The 14861-nt window shown below is 37.7% G+C and overlaps 1 protein-coding gene across 4 annotated transcripts in view; it reads left to right on the plus strand.

Annotated features, from left to right (window-relative positions):
* Nucleotides 1–14861, plus strand: part of OXSR1 (oxidative stress responsive kinase 1) — a 95263-nt gene that overhangs the window by 10067 nt on the left and 70335 nt on the right. For all 4 annotated transcript variants that reach the window (XM_038570442.1, XM_038570441.1, XM_038570443.1 and 1 more), the window contains one exon: nucleotides 6202–6314. In XM_038570442.1, the coding sequence (XP_038426370.1) occupies nucleotides 6202–6314 (113 nt within the window). Of the gene's footprint in view, nucleotides 1–6201; nucleotides 6315–14861 lie in introns of those variants that run through there.

A 14861-nucleotide genomic window follows, 5' to 3' on the forward strand; every position in this document is an offset into this window, starting at 1 on the left:
TCTGGGTACTCTTTAGTGAATGTAAAACCATACTAAATAACATTTAAAATCTTTCGAATATGTATCTGCTATAATGATGTCTGGCCAAAATTTGGAGGAAATTATCTTTAACTGATTTGGTTTATGTATTTATTTTTCTCACAGTTAGGAATAATATCCATTTTTAACTTTCTTTTTTAAGTTTCTGAGTCTAGTAAAGTGGCCAGAGACCAATAATTTTTTTAGTCCTCCTTTGGGCATCTCCTTTTCTGTCTTGAGAGATGAAGTTACCCAATTTGAGGAATTTCAGGAAAAATCTCATATTTTTGTATATTTAATGCATTCTGTCTGTATGCATGTATGCTAAGACTGCAGTTTAAGAGCTCACTAGGAGAGGACAGAAGAGTGGAAGAACTGGGACCTAGGTGCATGGAGGATACACACCTGTGTTAAGTTTTTGAAAGTCTGAATTAGGATGTTTTATTGGAAATTGGTTTCCATTTTCCATTATATTATTATTCTTACTAGTCCATTAGTAGAGGGCATTAGAGCAGTAGCTTTTACACTTTTCACTAAACCATTCCTGAGAGATCTCTTTTACAATTTGCATGTGTATTTATACTGAAGTAAATGTTTTACAAAATAACATTTGCTTTTACTATGTGCCATGCATACTGATGTTTTTTCTATTTTACTCTTTTTACTCCAAGAAAATGATGGTTGAAACTCTGAAAATGACTTGTAGTTTGAAAATTCCTCATAAAGAAACATGCTTTAAAAAGAGGAATATTTTAAGAATTTGTATCTCTCAATCTTTTTTTTTTTTTTTTTTTTTTTAAGATTTTATTTATTTATTCATGAAGGACACAGAGAGGCAGAGACTAGGCAGAGGGAGAAGCAGGCTCCCTGTGAGGAGCCCGGTCCAGGACCCAATCCCAGGACCCTGGGATCACGCTGAGCCAGAGGCAGCCGCTCAACCACTAAGCCACCCAGATGTCCTTCAATCTTTTAAATAAAAATCTTTATTTTATTTTTATTTTAAGTAGGCTCCATGCCTAATGTGGGGCTCCAACTCAGGACTCTGAGTTTGAGTCTCATGCTCTACCAATTGAGCCATCCAGGGGCTCCAAAATTTGTATCTCTAATCGTATGTTTTCAAAGTCTTACTAAAAATTGATGAATAGTTAAAATGATTATAAAGACATTATAAAGATATTCTTCCTTATCCTCTTATTCACATTATTAATTGTTATTTTCTGTGAAAGTTTTTCTAATGAAGGATAGAACATGATTGGTATTCTGAATTAGTGGTGTTGTGTATTGAGTTCTTACTGCATTACCATACACACCTTTATGTTACAACTTTAAAATATTTTTTGATTGCTGAATAATATTTTGGTGTTTGGGGAAGAAAACATGAAGATCAATGAAAGTGATTTATTGTTAGCATGGAACAACTGGAGCCTGCAAGTCTCTCTTTATCATTAAATGTGGGAAATGCTGGTGACTTTGCCCTTTGGCCATTTGTTAAATCACATCTTGTTTCTAGGGATATTTGTTTATTAAATGAGTGACTTTTTGTGTAGAAGAAGGTACTTTAGTATGTAGACAATTATGACTGATAATACCTAGGGTTAGTGTTCGTTATTAGTGAAATTAATTCTGTGTTTAATAATGACTAGGAATTAATAACAACTAAACCCCAAATTGCTGTCTGTTTTTTAATGCCAGCATAGCTTTGGTTTATGTATGATATGACATTAGTGTGCTTAAAGCTAGCATTTCAGATTTTGTATATATATATAAAATAAATAATCAGTGCTTGATCATCCAGGGATACAGTAACTGACTTGAGTTAATACTGGTTTAAAGGGACGCCTGGGTGGCTCAGTGGTTAGGTGTCTGCCTTTGGCTCAGGTCAGGGTCCTGGGATTGAGTCCCACAAGGGGCTCTCCATAGGGAGCCTGCTTCTCCCTCTGCCTATGTCTATGTGTCTCTCATGAATGAATAAATAAAATCTTAAAAAACAAAACAAAACACTGGTTTAAAAGCTACCACTAGGAAAAAAAAAAAAAAAAAAAAAAAAAAAAAAAAAAAAAAAAAAAAAAAAAAAAAAAAAAAAAAAAAAAAAAAAAAAAAAAAAAAAAAAAAAAAAAAAAAAAAATAAAAGCTACCACTAGGTAGCTAGCACATTTGCAAAAATTAAAATGATAAAACATCGAGGAATATATTTACATACTAGAAGACATCTGTTTTCTAGGACCAAAGGTACCCTGTGGAGGCCTCATTGTGTTTTTTGTGACTTAAGAAAGCCTCTCAGCCGGACAGATCTGGACCTTCATGATTGGGTTCCTTCCTTTGGGGCTTCCCAGAGTAGGGCAGCAGCCTCTCACTGAAGACAAGAGTTGTTAGAGTTTTCTAAAGGGATTCCATGCAGAAAGAACTTGGAAAGAGGATGAGAAAGGAACAGTTAATGCCAAGCCACTACTGTTCTGCCTAATTCTGTCCTACTCGTGCAAAACAAAGGGAGTTCACCAAAAAAGCAAACTGCAAACTATTTCAGTAGTAATCTATTGGATCACTTATCAATGAATGTGTTAGTGGTCCTAAACTATTGTCAAAATAATTCAAGTACACTATTGGATAATGTTGTTGAATGGCAAATGTGTCCTTGAATATTGGATTTCATTTTGAATTTTGCATGACATGAGCTTTGTACAGAGTTTTTGCTTAGTTTGTTATAATTGTGATTTGGGTTTATCCATGTCAGTGTTGACTGGTTGTATATCTATGGCTTTGATCAGGGACTTTGAAACAGATTTCAATGTAACAAACAAATTCTCGAATTATATAATTGTATATGTAAATTATTTTCAAATTTTAATATCTGTAGCACATTTATACTATTAGAAATCTGATGTCCTACTTGAAGAAATTTTTTTAGTAACAGCTTTATTGGGATATAATTCACATACTATGAACATAAATTGCCCTTTTAAAGTGTGCAATTCAGTGTATTCACAGAGTTATGGAACCATCATCAATGTTTAATTCCAGAACATTTTCATATCTCTGGAAACTCCATATCCGTTAGCTGCACTCCCTACTTCCCCTCTTCCTCTAGTCTCTGGCAACCTCTAGTTTACTGTCTGCATGTATGGATCTGCCTGGTCTGGACATTGTACATAAATAGAGTCATACTGATGTGAAATGTTGGGGTCTGGGAGTGAATGGTCAAGAAAAAATTCTTGAGACATCTTTGGTGCCAAAAAGAGTGGTTTTATTAAAGCATGGGGACAGGACTCTGGGCAGAAAGAGCTGCACTGGTGGTGTGAGGAGTGGCTGATTATGTATTTTCAAGTTGGGAGGGGGCAGCATAAGTCTGTAAAGAATTTGGAAGCAAGGTTTCCAGGACCTGGAGGGGCTAGCTGTTGTTAGGAAAATGTTATTTACTGCTGTCTAGTAAAATCTTAGTCATGAGACTCTTCAGATGTGTATCAGTGGGCCATATGCTTGGATGATGACTGCTAACATATCTTGGATGGGTGGGTAGAGATAGAAGAAGTTTCCAAAGGGATTTTTACAGGATCCTGGAATTCAGGCTAATGGCAAGCTAAGGTTGCCTTTTGCCTCTAGCAAAGTATTAACACTGAGGCAGTTAAGTTCCTTGATGAAGGTCACTCTGTCTCAAGTACTTGTCAATAGGCTGTCAGTTATAAGGAAGTTCAATTTATTTTCTTTTGCCTTTGTTCTGTATATCAATGCCATATATGGCCTTCTGTGTCTGGCCTATTAGCGTGTTTTCAAGGTTCATCCATGTCATAGCATGTATTTTTTTTTATTTTTTATTTATTTTTTTATTTATGATAGTCATACAGAGAGAGAGAGAGAGGCAGAGACATAGGCAGAGGGAGAAGCAGGCTCCATGCACCGGGAGCCTGATGTGGGATTCGATCCTGGGTCTCCAGGATCGCGCCCTGGGCCAAAGGCAGGCGCCAAACCGCTGCGCCACCCAGGGATCCCCATGTCATAGCATGTATTAATAGTCATTTCTTTTTATTGCCAAATAGTATTACCGGTGTATGGATATACCACATTTTCTTACTCTATTCCTCAATTGATGGACATTTGGGTTGTTTCCACTTTTTGGCTTTTACAGATAATACTGCAGTGAACGTCTGTGTGAAATTATTTATGTGTACATGTTTTTTTAATTTTTTTGGGTATATACCTAGGAGTTGAAGTGCTGGGTTGTGTAGTAATCTGTGCTTAACATTTTGAGGCACTGTCAGACTCTTCTGAAGCAAATATGTTATTGTAGTCCCACCAGCAATGCAGGAGGGTTCCAGTTTCTCCACATCCTTACCAACACTTGTTATTGTCTGTCTTTTTGATTACAGCCATCCTGGTGGATGTGAAATGTTATCTTGCTATGGTTTTGTGAAGAGATTTTTAAAATTGAAAACTTTGTATTACAAAGTGTTAGCTATTGTAGCTTGTATGTTTTTATTTTTAAAGTAAATATTTGAGAGAATATATAAGAACAATAAATAATTAATGAAATAATTTTAACACTGAAATAAGTGATAATTACAAAGAGTAAATGGAAATTAACATGATGTCTGAGCCTGACTTTTTAAAACATATTTCACTGTTAGACTGTATAAACAAAGGTAACCTCTTAGTTCATGTTTAAGATAGTCTTTTTTTGGTACCATATTCTCGTGTTCGTGTAAGTTGACTTGTAACTTGAAAGTGATTTCAAAATCATTACCAGGCTTTTTTTCTTTCCTAGAAAGAAATTTCTGAAATTTCTTAGAAATCCAGAAATCTTCTGGAAGATTTGAATATTTCGTTTTAAGATGGTGTGGTATTTTTTGCTCTCAGTCTGATGGAGGCCCCCAAATGTGGGGCAACAATGGGATAGAAGCCAGTGGTGCAGGCAGAACAAAGGAGAGAGGAGATAGAAGTTTATTGAAAACATCGCAAAGGAGCGGCAGGACAGAGAGGGAGGGAAAGGAGAGAGACAGAGGGAAGGTGGGAGGTGGAGAGACAGGCAGACAAACGTACACATACACACACGCAGAGTGAGACACAGAAACAAAGAGACAAATGTAAGTAGCCCATTGTTTAGTTAGAGCCTATGGATATTTTGATGTGGGTCTGTGGGTTACTATGGGCCCTTTCTGCATTCCATTGCTCAAGGCTGTTTGCCTAAAAGTGGCTTCTACAGAGATAGAAATGGAAATTACTTCTGGTAACAATACATAATAATATGACTCGTAAATTGGGGGAAATGGACATTTAAGGACAATACTGTGTATTTTTTTTTGGCATGATAAGCTTTCCTTTTCTCTCTGCCAGTTAACTACTTTTTTTTTTTTTAAGATTTTATTTATTTATTCATGAGAGACACACAGAGAGAGAGAGAGAGAGAGAGAGAGGCAGAGGGAGAAACAGGCTTCATGCAGGGAGCCTGATGTGGGACTCCATCCCGGGTCTCCAGGATCACGCCCTGGGCTGAAGGCGGCACTAAACTGCTGAGCCACCCGGGCTGCCCTGTCCCACCATTCAAAAAAACATTTTATTTATTTATTCATTCATTCATTCATTCATTCATTCATTCATTTATTTGTTTGTTTATTTATTATTTATTTATTTAATACAGAGAGTGAGAACAAGCAGGGGGAGCTGCAGAGGGAAAGGGAGAAGCAGGCAATCTGTTGAGCACAGAGCCTGATGCGGGGGTGGGGGGGGGAGCTCGATCCCAAGACTCTGGGATCATGACTTGAGCAGAAGGCAGATGCTTAACCCACTGAGCCACCCAGACACCCTTACACCCTACTTTTTAGGGTATTATCTTTTGTTGAGTGTAGGAACAAGATAAATTATTCTCTTGTTTATTTTATTTTATTATCTATTTTTCTTTTTAGAGAGAGCATGTGCATGAGCTGAGAGGAGGGGGTGGGGGAGAGAAATCTTAAGAGGGCTCTGTGTTGAGCATGGATGCAGGGCTCAGTCTCATGACCCTGAGATCAGAACCTGAGCTGAAATCAGGAGTCAGTCACAACTGACTGAGCCACTCAGGCACCCTGAATTATTTTCTTGTTTAAATTGTGTGGGAATTAAAAAATAATAATAAAATAAATTGTGTGGGAATTAGAAATATCATGTTCTTATCTATATATCTATTTATTTACTTATTTATGTATTTATCTTTAGGGAGTGGAGCAACGGCTGTGGTCCAAGCAGCATATTGTGCCCCTAAGAAGGAGAAAGTGGCAATCAAACGGATAAACCTTGAGAAATGTCAAACTAGCATGGATGAACTCCTGGTATGCACATCTCATATTTCTTATGTGGAGAAATATACTCCTCTGTATATTCATGTTCGAGTGAGAAATAACTTGAAATTTTTGATTACTTTTCTTATAAAACGTATTGTGATTTGCTCATTAAGTAAAGTTTATTGTAAAATTTATAAAAATCCAGGTAAATAGAAAAAAATTAGTTGTAATCCTCTCATTCTGAGATTTGCACTTGCTATATAGTCTTTAAGATTGTGCAATTTAAATATTTGTGTATTTTTATGATAATGTAATCATTGTTCTTTTCATTGAAAAATTTATCGAATTCTTTCTGTGTCTATAAATATGAATTAACATGCCTTTCAGTATGTGTAGTATTCTGTTGCATAGGGAAGCCACATTTTATTTATAACCTATTTCTCGTATTGGACTTTTTCCTGTTTTTATCATTTACTTCTTTACTTTTCTCTTTCCTTAAACTAGTATCATGCAATTGTGATACCTGGTCAAATGGAATATGTTTTATTTAAAAAATTTTTTTTTGAAGATTTCATCAATTTATTTGAGAGCACAAGCAGGGGGAGGGGCAAAGGGAGAGAAAGAAGCAGACTCTCTGCTCAGCAGGGAGCCTGATGTGGGGCTCCATCCTGGGACTCTGGGATCCTGACCTGAGCAAAGGCAGACACTTAACCTGCTGAGTCACCCAGGTGGCCCTGGAATATGTTTTAAAAGGCCCTGGCTCCTAAGAATATGGTACCACCAATCTGCATTCTGATCCTTGATGCAAGAAGACAGGTAGAGGTGGCATTTCCTTATCCAAAAGCTAGAGAAAAAGAGAAGAAAGGGAGTCTCAAGGATTCATAGCTGCAAGAGATGTTCTTTGGCATTAAAAGCTACACACACAGGGATTATTTTGTACTTCTTTTATGAGCTGTGACACTGAGTTGTTTCAAGTATGTGGTAAGTGATCAGCAAAGGACATAGGATAAATTTTCAAATCATTTAACTTTGTAAATCCGCAGTTTCTTTGGCTTAAAATAGAAATATTAACATCTACTTTATGTACCTCATGAGGTTTTTATTTTGTTTTAAAAGATTTTATTTATTTATTTATTTATTTATTTATTTATTTATTTAGAGAGTTGGGGGAGAGGCAGAGGGAGAAAGAGAATCTCAAGTAGACTCCATGCTGAATGCGGAGCCTGATATGGGACTTCATCTTACAACCCTGAGATCATGACTTGAGCCAGCATCAAGAGTTAGATGCCTAATTGACTGAACCACTTGGTGCCCCCTTTGTGATGTTTTTCTTAAGGATCAAATGATCCAGTACTTGAAAATTATAAACTGCCATTCAGATATGAACTAATGTTATCTTATTAAGTATTTCTCTAAGATCATGTACAGCTAGTGATAGAAAAGCAGGAGTTAGTAGCACTGGGATGATTTGACATTCCAGAAGTCTTTTCTACTTCGAGATTGGATTTAATTTCTGGTAGAGTCTGTACTGGGTATTAGGGAATATTGGAATAAAAGGAAAAGAGATAATAGAACTATACATTGAACTTTTAACATGAAACAGATGCATTTCTTCAGGAGTTAGTAGTGTATGAGCAGAAGCTGAAGAAGAAAGTGGCTAGAGTAATCTTCAGCCTCTGGTGAGACAACATACACTTGAAAGGAGATGCTGGGCAGCCCGGGTGGCTCAGCAGTTTAGCGCCACCTTCAGCCCAGGGCCTGGTCTTGGAGCCCCAGGATCGAATTCCACGTCGGGCTCCCTGCATGGAGCCTGCTTTTCCCTCTGCCTGTGTCTCTGCCTCTCTCTCTCTGTCTCTCTGTCTCTCTTTCTCTCTCCCTGTGTCTCTCATAAATAAATATAATCTTAAAAAAAATCTTTGAAGAAAGGAGATGCTGATGGAAGTCCTATGTAGTTATCTTGGATTTACAGATCCCTGCAACCCCTTAGAGCATTATTTGGATATTTGAACTGCAGTGATCATAAAAGAAGGCTGTAAATTATAGACAAATTGTTTTGAGGAAAAACCATTTTTTAAAAAAGATTTTATTTATTTATTCATGAGAGACAGAATGAGACAGAGACATAGGCAGAGGGAGAAGCAGGCTCCGTGTGGGGCTCCTGATGCAGGACTTGATCCTAGTACCCTGGCATCATACCCTGAGCCAAAGGCAGATGCTCAACCACTGAGCCACCCAGGTGCCCCGAAAAACACAATTTTTAAATTAAGTTTATTTATTGGATACAGAGAGAACACACACAGGTAGGTAGAGCGGCAGGCAGAGGGAGAGGGAGAAGCAGGCTCCCCACTGAGCAGAGAGCCTAATGTAGGACTCGATCCCAGGACCCTGGGATCATGAACTGAGCCACCCAGGTGCCCTGAAAAACAGAATTTTTAACTTCTATATTAAGACTGGAATTTGAGAAGCCCAATATGAATTTTTATCTTTTGCCACTTATTTTATATAATCCATAAGGATAACGTAAAGGTGAACAAAAGTCTTATTTTTTACCTCATGACTAAAGAAATGGAGGTTCAAAGTTTAAATAACTTGACTGTGTTCACGTGATGGTGACAGCAAACATCTTTTTAATGATGGGCACTTAGGTGTATTTTACCCTCATAAATACCACCATGAGACAGGTGGTAGCTCCATTTTAGATGAAGTAAATCATATAATAAGTGACAGTCTGGATTAAAAATCAGATCTTTCTGAGTGAAGTCTATTACTTTCCACTTCATATAATAATAACTAGTTATAATCTTGGTTCGAAAGTAGAAAGAGCATCTGTTCTCAGATATTTGACATCTCGAACATAATATTTGTGTTATTACACTAGGGCCTTCCTTGTAAAGGAATGCAAATTTGGTGTAGCTTAGTGACAGCAAAAATGAATTAGACCTCCGTAATTTTGCCCGTATAGTCCAGTAAGCTTTACATTACAAATACAATATTTATATATATTTGGCAAATAAGTGAAGTGGAGGGGGAAGTGACTTTTAGTGATTTTTTAAAAAGATTTTATTTATTTACTTGAGAGCAAGAGCATGAGCCAGTGGAGAGGGGCTCAGGGAGAAGAACAAGCAGACTCCATGCTGAGCATGGAGCTCCATATGGGGGCTCTATCCCAGAACTCTGGGATCATGACCTGAGCTGAAGGCAAATGCTGAGCCACCCAGGCACCCCTTAGTAAAGCAAATTTAAAAATAACTGGCTTTTTTTTGGAGAGCAAACAAGATCCCACAGAAGTCTTTTTTTTTTTTTTTTTTAAAGATTTATTTATTTATTTATTCATGAGAGACAGACACACAGAGAGAGGCAGAGACACAGGCAGAGGGAGAAGCAGGCTCCATTCAGGGAGCCTGATGTGGGATTTGATCCCGGGTCTCCAGGATCAAGCCCTGGGCCGAAGGCAGGTGCTAAACTGCTGAGCCAGCTAGGGATCCCTGATCCCACAGAAGTCTGAAGAAACATTGGGAATATAAAGAAGGCTGGATTTATTTATGGTGTTTATAGTGCCAGGCACCTGAGGTCTGAGTGAGAAGGGCTCTGTTTCCCAGATAAGAAACCCTTTAATTTATCTTAGAAAATCTATTAGATCAAAATACCAAACTTGTGGGATTGTGATTTTAATTTTTTTTTTTTTTTCAAAATGGTCTCTGCTATAATGTAGAAAGGGTGCTAATGTGAACCAGGTTCTAGGTGTGTATCCTGTGTGACAGTTAGTAGTGAGGAGGCAGTATATTGCTCCTTTCTCTTGTCAAAATGTTTTCTTGTCTGACAACCTTTGCTAAAAGTGTGATGGGAAAATCAGCTGTCAAAGCTTACTACTACATTTATTTTTTCCAGAGATGTTACTCACAGGCACACTAAGCAGTGTTCTGAGGTTTTTCTCTTCTCTGGTAGATTCTAGGATTAGATTCATTGGACAGAGAGCTGAAGGGAATATGAGGAGGCTTAATAGGTCTTTCCTTCTACCTGAAGACTCACAATCTAGTTGAAAAGTTTGTTTCCTGTACAAGGTTGAGCGTCACATGCGCCTAGGAGAGATATTAAGTACTGGGAAGTAGGAGGAAGTGTGCTCCTAGTTACAAAGATGGAGGCCTCTGCAGAGATATTTGTGTTCTGGCCCAGCAAGGTTGAAGATGCTTTGAACCAGAGATAGAAACCTTACCAGGCAGGGATTTAGAGTTAGGAAAGTATTCATTTTTATGTATATATTCATAAATACAAATGTAACCGAAACATTTTCATGAAACAATTCTTTTTTTTTTTTTTTAAGATTTTATTTATTTATTCATGAGAGACACAGAGAAAGAGAGGCAGAGACATAGAGGGAGCCTGATGTGGGACTCAGTCCTGGACCCAGTAGCATGGCCTGAGACAAAGGGAGATGCTCAACAACTGAGCCACCCAGGCGTCCCTCATAAAACAATTCTTAATTATATTATCTGGAATGCACTCTGATTTTCTGTTTCTAACTTTATCTACTTAGTTTCTGTCGTGGCCCATGTGGCTTTTGTAACCCATGGTTTAAAGGATGAGGCCACACAAAGAGTTAAGACTCTAAACTCAGGCAGTGACAGTGATATTTTATAGATGGAAGAATTGTTTGTTTCAGAATGAACATTCCATGAAGGCAGGGACTTTATTGTGTTCAGTCTGTATGAGTGAATGAGTAAATTAACGTTACTTGAGGACTAATTGAATGGTGTAAAGTGGAGGAAAACTGCTTGCGTTGGGGTAATTAGAAAACCAGGAGTAAGTGTTAGGAACCAAGATGAGTGAGTTCTAGGAAAGAATGAAAAGTCATCATTAAGTAACACTTGAGAAAGCTTCAGGTGGAGAACAGAGAAGTCCATATCAAAGCTCTGGCAGCAGCAGGTAACAGGACTTTCAAGAAAGTGCTTTCAGTAGGAGGGGTGGAATTAACTTGGATGTGGGGGGGCCTACTGGGAAATTTGATTCAGAGTGAATATAGCACTTATGCATTTTTGCTTCTCAAAGGAAAGGGAAAAGGATAACTCCAGTGGGAGTTAAGATAAAGGAACCCTTTTCCATCCCCCACCTTTAAAGGAATAGAAGAGAAGGAAAGAAATTCTTTAAGGCCCTTTCAGTTTTTGAATTTGATGGTTCTCTGATAGTCTCCTATTAGAAGATCCTTTGTGGTCCCGCCTCTCAGAGTAGAGCTAAAAAAACCCTTACCTTCACTTTTAAGACATTGGACAGTTTGACTCCAGCTCTGTGTGTGAATTGTTAACTTCTGTCTCCCCTCCCCCATCCAGTTGGCTCCAAGTCCTATGGTTTCTACTTCTTCAGTATACCTCTTGATTCCTTCTTTTCTTTCCATTCATATTGCTACATATTTTCTTAAAACTATTTTGAGGTAGTTTTAAACTTCTAGAAGAGTTGCAAAAGAAATACAGAAAGTTCCCATATGCTGTTCACCCATCTTCTCCTAACAATAACATGACCACAGTGTGATTATCCAAACTGAATAGTTATTTATCATTTTTCAGGCCACCATCATCTCTCACCCAGGTCATAGCAACAGCCTTCAACGTGATGTACTCTTGTCTTCTCTCATTTATTTTCTATATTTGCAGCCATAATGATTTTTATGAAATGGTATATATAATTAAACCTTTGATGCCTTCCCTTTGCGTTTAGGATGAAGCCTAAATTTTTGAATACAGTTAACATGGTCCTTTATGATATGGTCCCATGTGATTAAACAGTCAAACCCATAAAGCCTACTTACCTTTCATGTGTGAGTGTAGTAAAACTTCTTAAAGGAAGCCTTCCTTGATTATCAGTCCTATTTTCTGATAATTTTCTTCTCCAATGAAATCATGTAGTATCTGGTACTTCTCCTATCCAGCTGCTTATCATTGTTTGTTGTTAAATTAATATTTGTCTAACTTCTTCACTAGACTGTAAGTTTCTTGAGGGTTTACCATTGTACACAAGCACCTAGCACTGTGCCTGGCACAGAGTAAGCAGTTGGTCGATATCTGTTGAAAGCATGAACCACTTACTCTAGACAGGTTTACTCATTTCGTCCTAAAATATGTCTTGCATATTTAATCTATTTTTTTTAATAATTATGTGTGCCTTTCACTTTACATTGCTGTAATTTCCCCATGTCCTATAGAACTAAACCTGGTTTCCACCTGCCCCTTAGAGGACTTCTTGCTACCTATTACTGTTCTTTCCAATGAATTCTTGTAACATTTACCATCTTTACTACTCATTGGCAATACATGTTGTCCTATATATTCCCTCTCATATATACTTCTCGTATCTCTCCTAATCTTGTGTGACTATGTCAATAAGGAAGTGCTTACTTTAGTTTTACAGTTTTTACCATAGAAGACTATGCTGGTGACTTTGGAGGTTGCAAAAATGCATATGACAAAATCCTTGCTATAAAGGAACTTAATATTCAAATAAAAGAAGAGAAAGGAAAAACTAACATTCATGGAGCAGTGCTTTTGAATGGGCAACTTTTATACAATTGATTTTTACTGTACAAATACCAAGGTCATTAGGGTGGCAAGTACAGTACTTGAATAAGTAAAAATTGTATAAAGTACTATAGGATTTAGTTCATTCGGTAAATATTTACTGAAGGTGTACTGTGTGCCAGGCACAGTGATAAGTGCCAGCAATACAGAGTCTTAGCTTTCACTGAGCTTAAAGTTTTATGAAGGATGCAGAAAAAATAAACAATTGCAGTATAATATGATATGTTCTGCAGTGTTTAGGGAATCACTTTTATTTTCATGGCTTTTTAAAAATTCAAGTACAATTAACATACAGTGTTACGTTAGTTTCAGCTGTACAGTATAATGATTCAGCAATTCTGTGTATTACTTGGTGCTCATCATGATAAGTGTACTCTTAATTCGCTTCATCTGTTTCATACACACACACACACACACACACTTCCCCTCTGGCAACCACCAATTTGTTCTCTGTATTTAAGAGTCTGGCATTTTGTCTCTTTATTTTCTTTGTTTTATTTCTTAAATTCCAGATAGGAGTGAAATCATATGGTATTTGTCTTCCTCTGACTTATCTCACTTAGCATTATACCCTCTAAGTCCATCCATGTTGTTGAAAATGGCAAGATGTCTTTTTTATGACTGAGTAATATAGTTCAAGGTGTGTGTGTGTGTGTGTGTGTGTGTGTAATATCCACTAGCTTGCATTTAGGGATCCACTTTTAAGTACTTGCCTTTATGGAGTTCTCAGTCCACCAGGAAGGGACAGATCACTAAGTACCCAAGGTACTAGCCAGTACATATGTGCCATGATGTAAAGAGATACACAGAGAGTTTGGAAACCAAGAGACACCTAGCTTGCGGAACTGGTGGAAATGATATTTTTGTTAGATCAGAAGGACGAATTAGCATTTTTAGCCAGGGTAAAATAAGGAAGTATCAAGGTAGAGGGAACAACAGCATTAAATATCCATGGTTAGAAGAAGCATGCTCACCTGAGGTTTACTGTGGCCTGATTGTAGTCGGTATATTGGGATAGGGTCAATGAGGAAGTAGGATTGAGACTAGAGAGATACGGATGCCTGGGTGGCTCAGCAGGTGAATGTCTGTCTGCCTTTGGCTCAGGGCATGATCCCAGGTCCGGGGATCAAGTCCTGCATCAGGTTCCTGCAGGGAGCCTGTTTATGTCTCTGCCTCTCTCTCTGTCTCTGTCTCTAATGAATAAATAAATAAAATCTTAAAAAAAAAAAAAAAAAAAGACTAGAGAGATAAGCAGGGCCCAGATCACTCGGGGTTCTATAAGTCCTTATATCATACTTAACAATTTAAATTCATAACCTGAAGTAGAGTAAGCTTAGAGGGAGCTCAGGTTTCTACTTTGGATTTAGTGTATGACCTTGCTATTTCAGGATATTTTGCATTAGAATGAGAATTGTTCATTATTGCACCAAAATGGGAAGAAACCATATTTTAAAAATAAAACACGGTGCATGGAGCCTGCTTCTCCCTCTGCCTATGTCTCTGCCTCTCTCTCTCTCTCTGTGTGACTATCATAAATAAATTAAAAAAAAAAATTAAAAAAAAAAAAAAAAAAGGGATCCCTGGGTGGCGCAGCGGTTTAGCGCCTGCCTTTGGCCCAGGGCGCGATCCTGGAGACCCGGGATCGAATCCCACGTCAGGCTCCCGGTGCATGGAGCCTGCTTCTCCCTCTGCCTATGTCTCTGCCTCTCTCTCTCTCTCTGTGTGACTATCATAAATAAATGAAAAAAAAAATTAAAAATAAAACAAAGCCCATAAACCAAAAAGCACCCTTTCCCTGAATAGACATTCTTCCAAAGAAGAAGACATCCAGATGGCCAACTGACACATGAAACGATGCTCAACATCACCCATCATCAGGGAAACGAAAACCAAAACCACAGTGAGATATCATCTCACACCTGTCAGAATGGCTAAAATAAAAAAGGCAAGAAATAACAAGTGCTGGCAAGGATGTGGAGAAAAGAGAACCTTTGTGCACTGTTGGTGGGAATGTAAATTGGTGTAACTG

Source organism: Canis lupus, chromosome 23 (assembly GCF_011100685.1).
Source record: "Canis lupus familiaris isolate Mischka breed German Shepherd chromosome 23, alternate assembly UU_Cfam_GSD_1.0, whole genome shotgun sequence".
In the NCBI taxonomy this organism is placed as follows: Eukaryota; Metazoa; Chordata; class Mammalia; order Carnivora; family Canidae; genus Canis; species Canis lupus.